The 17,077-nt window shown below is 42.3% G+C and overlaps 1 protein-coding gene across 2 annotated transcripts in view; it reads left to right on the forward strand.

The window, feature by feature from the left end:
• The window catches only part of ERCC6 (ERCC excision repair 6, chromatin remodeling factor), a 70,028-nt gene extending 53,559 nt beyond the window's left edge, over positions 1 to 16,469 (forward strand). For both annotated transcript variants that reach the window (XM_061196243.1, XM_061196253.1), the window contains exons 10-21: positions 24 to 200; positions 4,610 to 4,726; positions 6,443 to 6,538; positions 8,806 to 9,021; positions 9,492 to 9,602; positions 9,989 to 10,108; positions 10,508 to 10,602; positions 11,220 to 11,365; positions 11,451 to 12,152; positions 13,711 to 13,915; positions 14,570 to 14,648; positions 15,798 to 16,469. In XM_061196243.1, the coding sequence (XP_061052226.1) occupies positions 24 to 200; positions 4,610 to 4,726; positions 6,443 to 6,538; positions 8,806 to 9,021; positions 9,492 to 9,602; positions 9,989 to 10,108; positions 10,508 to 10,602; positions 11,220 to 11,365; positions 11,451 to 12,152; positions 13,711 to 13,915; positions 14,570 to 14,648; positions 15,798 to 16,220 (2,487 nt within the window). In that variant the 3' untranslated portion in view covers positions 16,221 to 16,469. The remainder of the gene's footprint in view (positions 1 to 23; positions 201 to 4,609; positions 4,727 to 6,442; positions 6,539 to 8,805; positions 9,022 to 9,491; positions 9,603 to 9,988; positions 10,109 to 10,507; positions 10,603 to 11,219; positions 11,366 to 11,450; positions 12,153 to 13,710; positions 13,916 to 14,569; positions 14,649 to 15,797) is intronic.
• Positions 16,470 to 17,077: the final 608 nt, after the last annotated feature.

Below are 17,077 nucleotides of genomic sequence, written 5' to 3' on the forward strand. Positions count from 1 at the left end.
AAGTCCTTGCTTTCCCCAAACAGTTCCGCACCCCTCATCGCATCATCCTGTCTGGCTCACCGATGCAGAATAACCTCCGTGAACTGTGGTCACTCTTTGATTTCATCTTCCCGGGAAAGTTGGGCACGTTGCCTGTGTTTATGGAGCAGTTCTCAGTCCCCATCACCATGGGGGGGTATTCAAATGCCTCCCCAGTACAGGTAATGTATCAGGCAGGTGACACTTCTGGTATTTTAATATTTAAAACGTTCCTACTAAATACTATACTTTGTAGCCAAGTCATTCAGAATGTAAGGGAAATGACCAAGCTTATAAATTGGTATCTGATAAAAACCACAAAATTATTTTTGCTTGATAACGCATAATTTTCCAGATGAGTTTTTAAAAAATCATGTAAAATATTCAAGAGCAGTCAGAAATTATGGGATAAGAGTGAGTCACTTCTGGACAGCATATAATAGTGCAAATTGGGTAGTGCATCTTATAAAGTGCTTTACAAGCTTAGAAAAGGGGACACCAGGGAAGACTTAACAAGACCTATACCCTTTAACCTGATCCTGGGAAAACAGGCTGGGAAAAGTGGGACATTCTAGGTTAGAGCAACAGTATGAACACAGCCACTCTGTGTGACCACGAGCAGTGAAGAGACACGCTTGACTGGACTGGAGATGCTTTTGGGGGAGTTGCAGGAAAGCTGTGGATGCCGGCAGTGGGGGCCTTGAAGGGAGGCAGGAGCGCTTAGGCAGGGAAGAGCCATTGAAGGTGTTTGAGCAGGAGGCTGGGAGCAGGCTGTCCTTGGAGGGTTACTCAGGCTGCAGGTAGTTGTGGGAGGGAGGTTGGCATTGAGGGACCTGCAGGAATCGTTGGGGGTGAGGGTGATGAGAGCCTGGACCTAGATGTGGGTGGTGGTCCTGAGAAAGCAGGTCCAGAGCAAGAGTCCCAAGTGGCGTTTTCTAGGCAGAACAAACAAGATGTGGAGGTTGATAAGATAAAGGAAATTGGTGGGGGGGTGGTGAGCTTGCTGCAGCAGACCCTTGAGGTTTCAGGCCTGGTGACTGGTAGAGTGCGGTTGTCACAGACAGGAACGTTAGGAGGTGAGGCCAACTGGAGGGCGGTTTATGGCATTTGGGGGCAGGCTCCAGCCTCCATGAGAGGCTGGGTCTCTGCACAGCTCTCAGGTAGGGGCTTGTACCTGCCAGGTTATGACTGAGCCAGAAATAAAATACATAACTAGAAAAAGAATTTTAGACCTTTAAGATTAGAGGACTGTCAGAAACCATTTTAATACCTTTAAAATTTTGAGATTAAATGATTTTTGATTTTTAATTAACTTTTACGAGAGCTCTCTTCCTCCACTGAATCCCCGTTATCCTTCATGTATCCTGTTCTTTTTTTTTTTTTAACTCTTTATTTTGGAATAATTTCAAACTTAACAGAAAGTTGCAAGAATTGTAAAAAGAACTCCTAGATTCCCTAATTGTTAGCATTTTGCTAACATTTTGCCATATTTGCTTTATCTTTCCTTCCCTCCCTCCTCCTTCCCTACCTGTCTCTGTCTCTCTCTCTGTCGCTCTGTCTCTCTCTCTCTCCCCCTCTTTCCCTCTCTCTCTCTCTCTCTCTCTATACACACACACACACACACAAATTTATACTTTTTTTTTTCTGAATCATCTGAGTACGTTGTAGACACGATGCCCCTTTTCTCCAGATCCTTTAGTGTATATTTCCTAAGAACAGGGATGTTGTCTTACATAACCATAGTATAAACATCAAAATCAGGAGGAAATGTAACATTGATGTAATTCTGTTATCTAATCTATTTGTCATTCACATTGTGCCAGTTGTTCCAGTAATTTCCATGTCTCTTTAGTCTCCTTTAATCTGAAGCTGTTCCTCTGATCTTTCTTTTGGCTTTATGACTTGACATTTTTGAAGACTACAGGCCTATTATTTCATAGAATGTGCCTCACCTTGGGTTTGTTTTCCATTGTTTGTGATTGGAGTCAGGTTATGCCTTTTGGGCAGGAGTATCACAGAAGTGACCTGTCTTTCTCAGTGCTTTACTCGTATCTGGAGGCACATGCTGTTGCTCTGTCCCTTCATCGGTGGTGGTCTGATTACTGGGCAAGGTGTTGTGTGTCAGATTTCTAAGCTCTTTGAAGCTACCACTTCTCCTTTATAATTAATAAGTCATCTATGGGGGGATACTTTGAGGCGGTGCAAATATGGTCTGTTTCTTCCTTGAAGTCCTTGTTTCAGAAGTTTGTGCACTTATCTTTTTTCCCTTTTTAGACTGTAAAGTCCTTGGGAGCAGAGGTACTGCTTTTATTCGCTCCTTTTTGTTTTAAGTCCATAGTTGCCATGAAATAGTGAATCCCAAGAAGATAGTCTGTCAGCAGATATTTTGTGTGTCAGGCTGGGGCTAAAATGATGGGGAATGGCTGACAATCAGAGCCTTCCCTTGAATAGCATTCCTGGTCCAGTGGAGAGTGTGCAGGGGGGAAAGTGGTAAATAAACAGATGATCATAGTATAGGGTAATGAAGACTGTGCTCAGGGGAGATAGCCAATAGCAGAGCTTGTGGGAGTCAAGGCAGGCTTCCTGGGTGAGGGATGATTAGGACCTAAAAGGCTGAGGAGGGTGAGGGGGAAGAACATTAACTACCCAAAACATGGAGTGCCTCTTGGATTTGTACATTAAGCCTGTGCAGGGGATTTTAGAACTGAAAAGAACCCGAGGAGTCATCTAGTTGAGCCTCCTCATTTCATGCTCAAGGTTATTGAGACTGAGCGTTTTGGTGACTTGCCTGAGGTCACTGGGCTCTGGAAGAGGCAGAACTGGGGAGGAGTTATCACTCTGCCTCCTCAGGAATAGGAAGGAAGCGTGAGCGGGCTCAGCAAGGTGTCCACTTTCCATAGCAGTGGGGAGGTGGAGTGACGGAGGAGCACAGTTGGATCCCCACTATGCGTTTTTACTCACAGAGAGGCAGACACAAGAAGCAGAAGGGAATTCAATATAGAATTGGCTCGAAAGTTGGACTGGAGAACGTGGCGTGACGTCAAAGCTAAAATAGGGTTTCTTGGTCTTCCCTGCTGTCACATCCCCACCCCAGTTTAGAGCTTAAGATCTTCTTCTGGGGAGAGTGGGGTGTGAGAAACAGACCCGTCCCCAGCCACTCTGAGCTCCAACCCTTGCAAGTTCAGCACAAGTGGGCTGGGGGCGGGCGGACTTTCCAGAAGGGTAGACGGGCAGGAGAGAGCGAGCTGCCAGGCCACTCGCCAGCCCAGCCCTGGGTTTCCAGCGCCATCAGCATCTCACTCATTCTTCGAGAGGAGAGAAATGGAGATAGACGCGAGCATGTGGGCAGAGTTTCCTTCACATGCTGTATATATTTTTAGGAAGATTTTAAATAATGTACTTGCTTCCTTGGTAGGACTGCAGTGTCTTGCTAAATTTTGAAATTTATCTCAGCATTACAAGCCATAAAATGTACCTGATTATCATCTTCAGGTAATTTTTATCAATGTCTTAATGATACATTTACAGGGTTACCTGTAACCAAAAGTCGTTGATGAATGGAGTTTCTTTGTTACTGTTTGCTGGTCCAAGTAAAACTGTTTTTATGTTTAGACATACAAGGTATACACACATACATGACATACATGTATACAGACGAGTGAGGTGTTCTTAGGGTCTTTTAAGGTGTTTTCTTTTTTACCATGTTAATTTTTTAACGTGAATTTTTCTGTGTTTATTCAGGCTCTTTTTATTATTCATTTTGCTGAACAACTTTCTTAAATTTAAGCTTTGGTTGGAAATTTTCTTGTTCCATTAAATAGTATTTACTAGGTTGTTAAGCCTATTTAGATTTTTTTCAAAGTATCAATAATTTATTGAATTCTTTGTTTGCCTTTAAGTGAATTGCAGAGAGAGTGGTTTCCTGCACTGTGGGTCTTTGTTTTTCTCTGGACAGTTAATACCCATCTCATGTGGCTGTGCTCCATTACAGAGCCATATGCTCCATTTTAGGCTGGAGTGACCTTTCATTTCTGGGATCATAGGGCTTTTCTTGAACTTACCCTCTGAGTCTCCTGTGGGCAGTAATCTCTGCTTATTATCTGCTGTTCCCCTTGCTGCAGCGTTTCCCTGAGTTAGTGTTTGATCTTCAGTCCTGCGGAGTAGCAGTTCCTTTGTGGCTATTGGAGAGTACAAGATTATAAAGTGAGATTTGTTTGAAAGCAGTTTTTTTCCCTAGAGGGGGTCAAGCACTGAATAAATCTCCACTTTAGGGTTTAACTATATAATAATAATTAAATAGAGGTGGAACAGGGCACAAAATTACCAGTTGTTCTTTCGTACATTTTGGTTAATGAGAAGTTTCATTTTGTTTTTTTTTTTACTGATGATATTATTATGAAAGCTACAGCGTCCTGGAGTATATGGAACTTAAATTTTTACAAACCATTTTTCTACTGTTTCCAACAATTTTGTACAACCATTGGTCATTCTTTTAAAAAAATTTTTTTAAGCATTGGAATCAATTGAGAGGTAAAGAACAAATGCATTCCTTAGATATACAGTAATTGTTTCCCCTCTTCTCTTATTAAAGGTTAAAACTGCGTATAAGTGTGCATGTGTTCTACGAGATACCATAAATCCATACCTACTGCGGAGAATGAAGTCGGATGTCAAAATGAGCCTTTCTTTGCCAGATAAAAACGAACAGGTCTGTAAATACAGGAATTATCAAAACATTCCTAAAGCACAGGTGTACCTGTCATTCACCCTGCTTTTCACACATAGAATAGGTGAGGCTAACAGGTGTGGTCTCTGGTGCTGTGGGGCAGGGTAGTCTACAGCTGTATATACCTGCCTACGATAGGTGAGCCTGCTGGGCTCAGGAGTGACTGGAGGGCGGGGAAGTGGAGGTGGTCATTGTGCACATCCTTTCAGGGAGTTTTCCCCCTCAGTTTTTTTTTTTTTTTTTTTTTTTTAATTTATTTATTTTTGGCTGCGTTGGGTCTTTGTTGCTGTGTGCGGGCTTTCTCTAGCTGCGGCGAGCGGGGGCTACTTTTGGTTGTGGTGCGAGGGCTTCTCATCACGGTGGCTTCTCTTGTTGCGGAGCACGGGCTCTAGGCGCGCGGACTTCAGTAGTTGTGGCTCGCGGGCTCTAGAGCGCAGGCTCAGTAGTTGTGGCTCACGGTCTTAGTTGCTCCGCGGCATGTGGGATCTTCCCGGGCCAGGGCTCGAACCCGTGTCCCCTGCATTGGCAGGCGGATTCTTAACCACTGCGCCACCAGGGAAGCATCCCCCTCAGCTTTTGGAGCATCTAAGGTGTGGAGCACTGATCTGAGGAAGATGAGTGGGTTTTCAGATCTGGTGCAAAGATGAAAGGGTTGTCCTGGGTCCCATGTAGGGACCTACTGGTCTGAGAATAAAGGAAAACAACCAGGTGTGGCAGATGAAGAAGTAGATACATTTTACAGAGTGAACATTAGGAAATCAGGCCTGATAGCTTCAGTTTCTATTTCTGTTTTTTTGTTTTTGATGTTTTTAAGTAGAGGTTGAGACACAGGTGGTGGGTGGGTGGCTTGGGGAGAGTGAGGAGTGTTGTCACGGCCATCTGGGTGTGAGCAGGTGCTGAGCGGGGGGGTCCTCTCTAGGGCGCCGCCCTGGTGGGGCTGTCTCCAGCGGCACTCAGCACTTACCAGAAAGGAGTGGAGAGGCAGGCAGTTGAGTTCTTCTTCTTTTGGAAGTTTGCAGGGCAGATGCAGTGGGTGGCAGAGGGGTAGCTGAAGGAAAATACCGTGGGTTTGAGACTAGCCGAGGAGCATAGGCCGTGAAATGGTGGCGGTGGTCTTGGAGAAAGAGAGGAGGGTTGAGAGGCAGAACGTCGGTGGGTGAGGGGAACGTGGGGGCATGGATTAGTAGGTGCCGTTGGGCTGGCAGGGTAAGGGGTTGTCAGAAGTGAGTCTGGTAAACTTGGGGATGGCTTAGAACTCCAGGAAAGGGAGGGGGTGTGCCAGGCAAGGTTAAGGCCCCTGGTCAGGTTCGCTGAAGTGAAGTGTGGGTTGAGGGGCTTGCGAGCTGAGATGGTCTGAGCACTTGGAGGCTGGGATGGAGGAAGCGCTGTGCACCTGGTCCTGAACTTCCCCATGAGCAGGAAGCCAGGCTTCAGGGACTCCCGGGATAGTGGGGTGGGGACCAAATGGCATGGGGACCAAAAAGTGGATGGAAGACAGAAAAGGAGGGGGCTGTTGAGAGGAGGGAGCTCTTCTTTGCTCAGCTCTGAGATGTGGCTTTTTTTTGTTTTGTTTTTAATAAGACTTACACTGTGAAAATTACATACATTGTGCTCTTTTGATGAGTAAATTTTGTTAATATTTTAGTTATTTTATTTTGTTAAGTTTTTTTTTCAGCTCTGTTTTTATTCTCCCCCTAGGTCTTATTTTGCCGTCTTACAGATGAGCAACATAAAGTCTACCAAAATTTCATTGATTCCAAAGAAGTTTACAGAATTCTCAATGGAGAGATGCAGGTCAGCCAAATAATAGAAGCTGGAGAAAGAATTGTGGACCAAGGAAAGTGGGGGAGGAAAGGAAACTAGTACTAGTCAAGGATTCACTATTATTACCCTCTTGAAAATATCTGGGTGTGAACCTTCACTTCATTTGAAGCCCTTCCAGAAGTAAGAGAACACAGTTTTAGCATGCTCCCTTTTTATCTGTACTGCAGCACTGTTACACTTGAACCCAGCACTGCGTGGTCTAGTGGAAGAATGCACTAGACAACAGGGTCTGTAATGGTGGGTCCTACAGGGATTGCTGTTCCTATGTAGCATGTCGGGAGCAGCCCCGGACTGCTGGGGTGCACAGAGGAAGAATTATTGTAATACATTTTTGTATAAGTAATAACATTTTAGTTATTGGCCATATTCAGCAATATATGTGGGTAAACGTCTCTTCATTAAGCACATGTAGTAAGTTTATCATCAGCTTTAGTCAAAAGCTTCATGTAAACTCTTCAACTTATTTGTGCTTCAGTATCTTGAAGTGTGAATTGTATTTTTATTTGACACGTAAGACTTCCTTAGTCCTTGATCCATCCTCGTTGGAGGTACAGCTGTGAGTAGCATGGGATGCTCGGAAATACACTTTCCTGCCTCCTGCATGGAGCCAGATAGAGATGAGTGTGGGTGACAAGGCTGCCTGTGTTCCGTAGTATCTACATGTTTTTTCCTCCAGATTAAGGCATTTTTGTTCTTTTACCCAGCTCTTACTATTTATTTCATCTGTCATTGGCATCTCTAGGAGGTTTTTAAATCATTCACATTTATTCATCTCTCCTGTATCTCCCCTTAACTTATCTTCACGTGTCTCCAAGTTGTGAAGCCTTAGGTGGTCTAGATCAGCACTGTCCAGTAGATAGAGAATGCACGCCACATGTGTGATTTTAAACTTTCTAGTACTCACATTAAAAAAGATTAAAAAGCAAAACAGGTGAAATCAACTTTGATAATATATTTTATTTAGCCTGATGTATCTAAAATATTTTAATATGTAATCAGAATTTTTAAACTACTGAGATATTTTACTCTTTTTTGTACTAAGTCTTCAAAATTGGATATTTTACATTGGTAAACACATCTCAATTTGGACTAGCCACACTTCACATGCTCAGTGGCCACACATGGCTTGTGACTGCTGTATTGGACAGCAGAGATCTCCAGGAAGAAAGACAAGTTACAGATGACTCTGGGGAGTGGTGATGGGGTTCCTGCTTTGTTCAGATCGTTTACTGTTTATTTGTTTAACTGTTTACTAGTTAAAACTACCATACTCTTTGATTTTTGGCTTAATTTATGATTTATCTTTTTCCACTTGAGCTTTTATACTGGTGAGTGTGACTTGAGTCAGGGGTGAAACCTGTGAAAGATTCCCTCTTGTTGGGGCGGGCGGGTGGGCTGTCTCACTTGGGGTCTCCAAGCCCTTCTGCTGCGTGAAAAGTCCTGCACGTCATTCCCATCCGTGGATTTTCCACGTGGGTATGTTTTCTGATAAACTAGTGTAAAGGTAAAGGGAATTTCAACCTCTGACTCACATGTTAAAATATAGAACTTCTAGTGAGGTACTTAGGAGTATAATGTTTAAATGCATTTGTTTGTAAAATAGATAGCTAGTGGGAAGCAGTCGCATAGCACAGGGAGATCAGCTCGGTGCTTTGTGGCCAGCTAGAGGGGTGGGATAGGGAGGGTGGGAGGGAGGGAGACGCAAGAGGGAAGAGATATGGGGATATATGTATATGTATAACTGATTAACTTTGTTATAAAGCAGAAACTAACACACCACTGTAAAGCAATTATACTCCAATAAAAATGTTAAAAAAAATAATAAAATAAATGCATTTGTTAAGTTACATGATAGAGTTCCCTAAGTTTTAGATGGGCATGATGTTTCTTATTTATATTTAAAAGGTGAGTCAGTTTTTTATATACTGTGAGCTGCATACTTTTTTTTCTAGAGGGAAAATAAATCATCAGCAGTTGAATGTGACCCTGGTAGATATGTTTGGTCCAAAAGGATTTTTTTTGTTTTTAGCGAACTTGCCCTATCAGGAAAAGAAGATGTGTAAAGGTTGATTTCTTCCAGCTCCTAATACGCTGTGATTAGGGAGGAAACTAAGAAGCTGGTGAAGAATTACTTTTTAATCTGTGTTACATATCAAACAGCCTCCTTCCTTTCCTTCCGGAGTGAATAGTATTTTACGTGGGGTAATCTGAGTGCATGTAATTCTTTTGTACCATAGATTTTCTCTGGACTTGTAGCCCTAAGAAAAATCTGCAACCACCCTGATCTCTTTTCTGGAGGCCCCAAGAATCTTAAAGGTATTCCAGATGATGAACTAGGGGAAGATCAGTTTGGACACTGGAAACGTTCTGGGAAAATGATAGTTGTTGAGTCCTTGTTGAAAATATGGCACAAGCAGGGCCAACGAGTATTGCTGTTTTCTCAGTCCAGACAGGTGAGTATACAAACCTCATACAAGAAACAAGTTGGTTCTTTATGACTCACAACCATTATTCAAAAAATGAGATATTGTCTAAAATACTGATTCCAAAGGCAAATCCACCCATTGACACTGAAGTGGCAGCCTGCAAAGCTCTTTGGGAGATGGGATCTTTCTCTAGAGTTGGTGCCCAGAAGTTGGCTTTTTACAAAAGGCTTATTACCACGTGATTCTGGGGTGCAGGTGAGTTTGGGTCTGAACTCAAATAAATGCCGTGCTGATTACAAAACTTGTAAGAAGTAACAGTTTGGAAATACCAAAAATATTCTTGCAGTAGTTACATTTATCTTCCTCGAATCAGGAAACCGCTTTTAATATAAGCCTTTTGGGGAGGATGTGACTCTTTACACAAATGTGGAGTACTCACTGGAGGTGTATATTTGATTTTTAAACTCTTAACATCCTCCACCCCTTCTCCCAAACAGATGTTGGACATATTTGAAGTATTCCTTAGGGTCCAAAAGTATTCCTATCTCAAGATGGATGGTACCACTGCTATAGCTTCAAGACAACCACTGATTACAAGATACAATGAGGTAACAAGTGAACAGAACGATGTAGTTACATGGTGTTACTTTATGCAGAGGGGAAAGAAGGAGAGGTCTGCACCCACAGTGCCTACATCTGGGATTGGGCAGTGGGTGCTTTTAACTCAGTGCATTTCTGGATTATTGGGATGTGTGTGTGTTTAAACAGAGAATGTGTATTCCTTCTTGAAAACCCAGGTTTAAATATTGCTAATATAATTGATGTTAAAAGTAGAAGCTGTGAGATGGGATCTTGACTGACCAAAGGTTTGTGGGGTGTAACCCATTGCTTGTGTTGGGAACAGGCTTCCGTGTGGAGAATGTGTAAAGGCAGAGGTGAAGAGCTGGAACTGGTCTTCCATGTGCATACTGAGTGTTGTGTGTCTTACCTCTAGGACACATCCATATTTGTGTTTCTTCTGACCACTCGGGTGGGTGGCCTAGGAGTCAACCTGACAGGGGCAAACCGAGTCATCATCTATGACCCTGACTGGAACCCAAGCACAGACGTGCAGGTCCGTTTATTTTGTTTAAAGGAGCGTGTTGGTGACATACTATCTGATGACTTGCACTCGGGAGCGTCCTTCGGTGCCACGTTACCCTCAGCATATAGCTCACATCTTGGTTGTAGCTTGTCTTCAGCTTGGAGTAAGGGTCTTCACAGTTTTCCCGTAGCAGGCACACTAGACATGGGTAAAAAGAGAACGTGGGAGGGGACAGACACACATTGTTTTCCAGGTAGAGTTGGCTAGGTCTGTTTTGTCACCTGCCTGTTTATCTTCCTTAATAGGCCTTGGGTGTACTTAGCCTCATTAGCCAAAATTCTAATTTCGGGAGTGGAAGTAAGCAACCGGCTATTAGTCAGTGCTTATCGCCGAGAAGGGCCCTTGTTGAGCTGTATCTCTCTGCCGCAGGCCCGGGAGCGAGCGTGGCGGATAGGCCAGAAGAAACAGGTGACCGTGTACAGGCTTCTGACCGCAGGCACCATCGAAGAGAAGATTTACCACCGGTCAGTACACGTGGCTGTGCTCCTTGACCGGAGGCTGCTCTCCTGGTTGCGGGTGTGCAGGAGGGAGAGGAACGCTGCCAGGGTTTGGAGCAGGGAATTTTTAAAAAATAGTACTTTAAGAAGTCTTGGGACTTCCCTGGTGGCGCAGTGGTTAAGAATCTGCCTGCCAATGCAGGGAACATGGGTTCGAGCCCTGGTCTGGGAAGATCCCACATGCTGCAGAGCAACTAAGCCCGCGAGCCACAACTACTGAGCCCGCACTCCGCAACAAGAGAAGCCCCCGCTCGCGGCAACTAGAGAAAGCCTGCGCGCAGCAACGAAGACCCAACACAGCAAATAAATAAATAAATTAATTAAAAAAAAAAAAAGAAGTCTTTCCATCTTAGAGCAATAGTTGCTGTAACTGAGCGATATGTGTTTTGGTTTTTTTATCTTGTTTTGTTTTTATATTTTTCCTTTCTCATTAAAATAAGCTTAGATGTCTTATTGTGTGTTTTTTAAAAGTGTCTTTGAACCTGATTGTTTTTCTACCTTATTAATAAACAGTTACTGTATGTTTAGAATTCTGAGGTACAGCTAAACATTGTTTCATACCAGCTTAATTTCTATCTTTTTAGACAAATCTTCAAGCAGTTTTTGACAAATAGAGTGCTAAAAGATCCAAAGCAAAGGCGATTTTTCAAATCCAATGATCTTTATGAGCTGTTTACTCTGACTAGTCCTGATACATCCCAGAGCACTGAAACAAGTGCTATTTTTGCAGGTATTTCATAAAATAATTTAACTTAAAGTAACGAAATACGTAAGAATTATGCAGTATAACACTAGCATATTTTTCCCTTTCACAGGAACTGGTTCAGATGTTCAGACACCCAAACGCCATTTAAAAAGAAAACTTCAACTGGCTTTTGGAACAGACCAGAACATTCCAGTAGGTAAAAAGTTCCCTGGTTCTAACACATCTGCAAATGTTGCCACGTCATCTGAAGAGAAATCTACAGCTATAGGACCTGAAGTGAATGCAGTAACTTCTAATCTAGGTGATCCTTTGAAAGATGCCCCTCAAACATCTTGTAGTCTAACTAACAGTGAGAGGCTTGGAGAAGAGACAGATGCAGTGTCCAGACTGCAGGATTCCTCAGTGATTCATGGAAACAGGGAAGGTTCAGATTCTCCAAGAATCAGCAAAATGTACAGGATGTCTGGTGAGGAAAGCATCGATGAAAAGGAGGGTCTTTCTGATAAAAGAGAAAGCTGCCGGGTTCAAACAGAACCTCTTTGGGAGAATGAGCAAACAGAAAATAATTTTTATAAGCACAAGTCGAAAACGAAACATCATGTGGCAGAAGAAAAGACCCTGGAGAAACATCTGAGGCCGAAGCAAAAGCTTAAGAGCTCTAAGCACCGCAGAGACGCCAAGTTTGAGGGAACTCGAATTCCACACCTGGTGAAGAAGAAGCAGTACCGGAGGCAAGACAATGAAAATGAGAGCGAGCCCAAGGAACGCAGCCATGACGACTACGTCCTGGAAAAGCTTTTCAGAAAATCAGGTACTCCTTTTGCTGACCTTGCCACAGGTGTGCTAGGAATAGAAATGAGGGGGCCACTTCTAGCGGAAGCAGCCTTTCCTGATGGTGCAGAGTGTGTGCTCAACTGGAAGTATTTTTCCTTCTAAAACTCAGATTTGAAATGTATTGACATTTTTGAAAATCATTTTCACCTCTCTTTCCTAGGAGAATTTGAACCTTGGGAGAACAATAGGACTCGACTTCTAACCACATACAGGAGGGGTACAATGCTTAAAATAGATTTGTACTACCTGAACATTCATAGATGATTTCTCTGCGTGCTATATTTATCTGATTTAACAACCACAGGAGAGTAAAGTGACAGATCATGGGGGAGAGAGACAGGGGCATGGCCAGAGGCAGGCACTCTGGAAGTAGGAAAGCTGGTAGCTAATATCAAGGGAGAAAAATTAGGAAAGCAGACTCAACAATTGCTCAGGACCCTGGAGGGACCGGCCAGCCTGTACAAATTAGTCATCCCTGGGACTGTCTTACTCAGGTCTCACCAGTCATTGTGTTCCCAAGGTGACAGCCTTGAGTTTCCAAAGATTGCTGAATGGGTTTCTGTTCAGGAAAGCAGGCTTACATGTGGCATCTCAGAAGGAAACCATCTGGGCTGATGCTTTCTTGTAAGGTAGTTCATTGGTAACTTGCTCTATTTTTTTCTACAGTTCCTGGTCTATTTTCCTAAGAAAAATTATCTATCTTGTCTAGTTTTCCAGTTTATTTGCATGGAGGCATAGAAAATACTCTTGTAATAATTTTTTTTTAATTGGCTTCTGTTTCAAGATAATTTCCCCCTTGTCATTTCTAATTTTGTATATTTTCCCCCCCTTTTCCTCTGTCAGGTTAAGCTAGTAGATTGTCTATTTTGTGATTTTTTTTTTCCCCAATAAACCAAGTTTTTGATTTATTAATTAGATCCATGGTTGTTCTCTACCTCATTAATTTATGCTTTTATCGTCAGTATTTTCTTCCTGTTGCTTTTGTTTTTGTTGTTGTTTTGATGAGTTTTTTTGGTCCTAATTTTTATAAAACTGTTTGACTTGGAATTCAGTTCATTTATTTTTGTTCTTTCATTTTTATTGATAGAAATATTTAGGGCTATGCATTTTCCACTGATGACTGCATTGGATTCTTCTGATATGTAGTGTTTCCATCATCATGACTTTTTAGAAATTCTGTAGTTTTATTTTATATTTGTATATTTTCCCCCTTCAATAGAGAATATATTAGTAGAAGATTTTAAAGTTTTCCAGATAACAGGGAAGAGTTTATGTTGAAGTTTGGTTATTAAAGCATTAAGCTTTGATTATACAAAGCAGTGACAGTTGATAGTCCCTCCCTCATCGGGTAGAGATGCAGGTGAAGAGCAGCAGCATTTGTAAAAGTTCCTGGGTCCTGGTGGTCACGGGTGAATAGCAGCTAAAAACGTTCATGACGTTTCCTCTACCCACAACACACTAGCCTATACAGAAGAAAACGTGTGATTGTGTACAAGCTGAAATAACATGTTCACTGTTTCCTTTGCTCTTGCCAGTGGGTGTGCACAGCATCATGAAGCATGATGCTATCATGGACGGAGCCAGTCCAGACTACGTGCTGGTGGAGGCGGAGGCCAACCGTGTGGCCCAGGATGCCCTCAAAGCACTGAGACTCTCTCGGCAGCGGTGTCTGGGAGCAGCATCTGGTGTTCCCACCTGGACCGGCCACAGAGGGGTGGCTGGTGCACCAGCAGGAAGAAGGTAAGAGGTTGCCGCCCTGCCATGCTTGTGAGGAGGCCAAACCTGCTGGGCTGGAAATAAAGTCAGGGCAGGTGGGGATACCTCCTCCTGTTTATTTGCAGCAGTGGAAAATCTCTCAGGGAGGGATTGGGTCAGCCAGATGTATGTGACTTGGGGAAAGACTTTTATCATCTTACCTTCTTTTTTGCTTTCATTCCCTCCTTTCCAAAGCTGATTTTTCAGGGAAAGGAGAAATCTGTTTTGCTTAAGAGGTGATGTCATAAAAAATAGTAAGAGGTACAGAATAACGATTAAACTTTAATAAGATGATTAGCTAGGTTTCAGCAATCAGTAATTACTATGGTATTCAGTGTGCTCTTTTAGAATAGTTTCCCTACCTAGAATTCAAGGGGTAGTAAGTTGAGCAAGGATATTGAGTGGTTTTTACTTGAGATGCAGTAATAATTTCTACTACTTTACTAGGAGAGTAAAGTACAGGAATCTCAGGGGATAGAGCAGAAGCATCATGGCTGATGGAGCAGAAGCGTCATGGCTGTGAAAGAATAACCGTGCAGAAGAAAACTGCTCCAAGAGGAGTTTAGTTGTTGGAAGGGCATTCTCATCTGTAAGTCACAAAGTTACATTTTATCAACTATGACTCTCTTCCGTATTTAGGAGCAGATTTGGTCAGAAAAGGAACTCCAGCTTCTCTGTGCAGCATCCCTCTTCAGCGTCTCCAAAGGAGAAATGCCAGGTAATCTGATAGCCTATCAACTTTTCATTTGTGAGATCTACTTAATTGAATTGCCATGAAAATTTCACTCGATTCCGCATGTGAAGAGCATCACTGGCATGATGACATCTGATACTTGTATTGTATGCACTTTCATGCATTTATGAAGTACTTTTGTGTGAATTTAAAAGGGCCAGCTAACTTCCTAGAAAAGACAAAGTCTTTAACCCAAGATCCATAGTAGAATCTCTGTTTTGTCTTCCAAAAGTTCATATAAGGATGGGTGATGTGTGAGTTGCTGCCCATACCGCCTGCCCCATCCGGAGGTGAAGTACTAGCTCCAAGGACCACTGCCCAGGATGCCCTCAGATTGTGCCAGGGCACAATGCTCTGGCAGCTAGTAAATTACAAACAACATTCAATAAAGGCCCTCTAGACCTTTAGTCTGTCCTACAACCCCGAAGGCCTTGAGTGCTTCACTGAGAGTAAATAGTAGACCATACTCTTATCATTTAATACTTTGTTTTTTTCTGCTTAAGGGTCATGTTACTTATAAAATTTGAAAACTCCCAGGTTCAGATTCCTGTTTTAGATTAATATGAACACATTTAGGAATAGAGAACCTTTTTTTTTTGACTTCCTGTGTTATGTTCTTTTAGCAGTAGGAATGTGAAGAAAAACTAGATTTATGTAGCTGTTCTAAGGAAACTCACATGAGGTGTAAAGTAGTAAAAAGATTTAAAAGTGAAGGAAGTACATCTCTGATATTGTTCCTTATCCCACGGTGCTCAGATCAGGGAAGATTTGGGAGGAAGAACAGGAAATGTCCACAGTGCTCGTACCTCCTGGAGACAGTTTCCCTAGAAGCCTTCTTTGGAAGCCCAGCCCCACCCTCTCTGCCTTCCCTCCACTCTCGTCCCTCAGGATGGTGACGAAGCAAGTAGTGTAGTTTTGGGTTTTTTAGGAAATGTTTTCTAAGAGTGGGTGCATTTAGACACTTGACTCTCCTCCTTTCCCTTTGCATTAGACGGTGTATCATCCATTCTCCATCAACCTCAGTGCCCTGGGCACGTGTGTTATCTTATGGCCCCTCAGATCCTTTGGAGAAATAAGTAGTGGGAGTATAAACTGGAGATTAAATATATCGATGCACTGGTCTTCTTTCTCCAGGACAGCACTATGAAAAAGGATGGAAAAGATAATGTTTCGGAGCATTTTAGTGGAAAAGTTGAAGATGCAGAGCCTTCATCCGGAGCCCTCACTTCGTCCTCACTGTTGGCTAAAATGAGAGCTAGAAACCACCTAATTTTGCCAGAGCGCTTAGAAAGTGAAAGTGGGTGCCTTCCAGAGGCTTCTGCTCCTCCGCCTTCCAGCATGGAACACGATGACCTTCTGGTAGAAATGAGAAACTTCATTGCCTTTCAGGCCCAAGTTGATGGCCAGGCCAGCACTCGGGAGATACTGCAGGAGTTTGAATCCAAGTTATCAGCATCACAGTCTTGTGTCTTTCGAGAACTATTGAGAAATCTGTGCACTTTTCATAGAACTTCAGGTGGTGAAGGAATTTGGAAACTCAAGCCAGAATACTGCTGATCAATATTACCTTCTGAACTTTAAATTGACTTTTTCTAGTGGAAATTTCTGATTATTAATCTTATGATTAATAATCGTATGTTTTGTCGATGGAAGTTGGCTGCATTTGATGTTTACTTTGAATGATAACTACCTCATAATTAAAACTTTAAGGAGGAAGAAATTCTTCTCCGAAACTTAAACGTTTTAAAAATACCTGTATTTCTTTTTTTTTTTTTTTTTTCCAAAATTAATTATGAAATCAGGGACCTGTTAATCCTTGGAACACATTTGTTCTTTTACCCAGAAGATGCTGTCAGGGAATACATTACTACTCATTTAGAAGTTTATAGACCAGAACTCTCAAGAATTCTTTTTATTGGTGCTAAAAACATGTCTTATATTCAGTTAGACCTGTTCAGTAAATCAGTTCATCAGTATCTGATAACAGAATTGTTTTTGGTACCTAGCTTTTAAATGTTTAAATCGATATTTGCCACTCAAAAAAGAGATCGGACTTGTTACCTTTTGAGTCCTATTAGTTGCCTTTAAACGATCTTCTGTTAAGGTACTGTTAAATTGACAGGTATTTTTATTAGTAAAGCATGGAATAGCTTGATAATAAATGATGAGACATGTATTTGCAGAAACTTGTAGCTTTCTCAGTTTACAGTGGCTTTATTTTAAGCAAAGGGCACCTTTCCCCCCCGCATAGTGAATAGTGGTTTTAGGAAAATATATGTTAGCTTAAAAAAAAAAAAAACTCAAGCAGAACCAAAAGTAGTTACAAATAAAACCACCAACGCACACATACACGCACACGGACATCGCTCCAGACCACACCCGGATATACCATCATCACCACATAGCACCATTCC

Source organism: Eubalaena glacialis, chromosome 1 (assembly GCF_028564815.1).
Source record: "Eubalaena glacialis isolate mEubGla1 chromosome 1, mEubGla1.1.hap2.+ XY, whole genome shotgun sequence".
Taxonomy (NCBI): Eukaryota; Metazoa; Chordata; class Mammalia; order Artiodactyla; family Balaenidae; genus Eubalaena; species Eubalaena glacialis.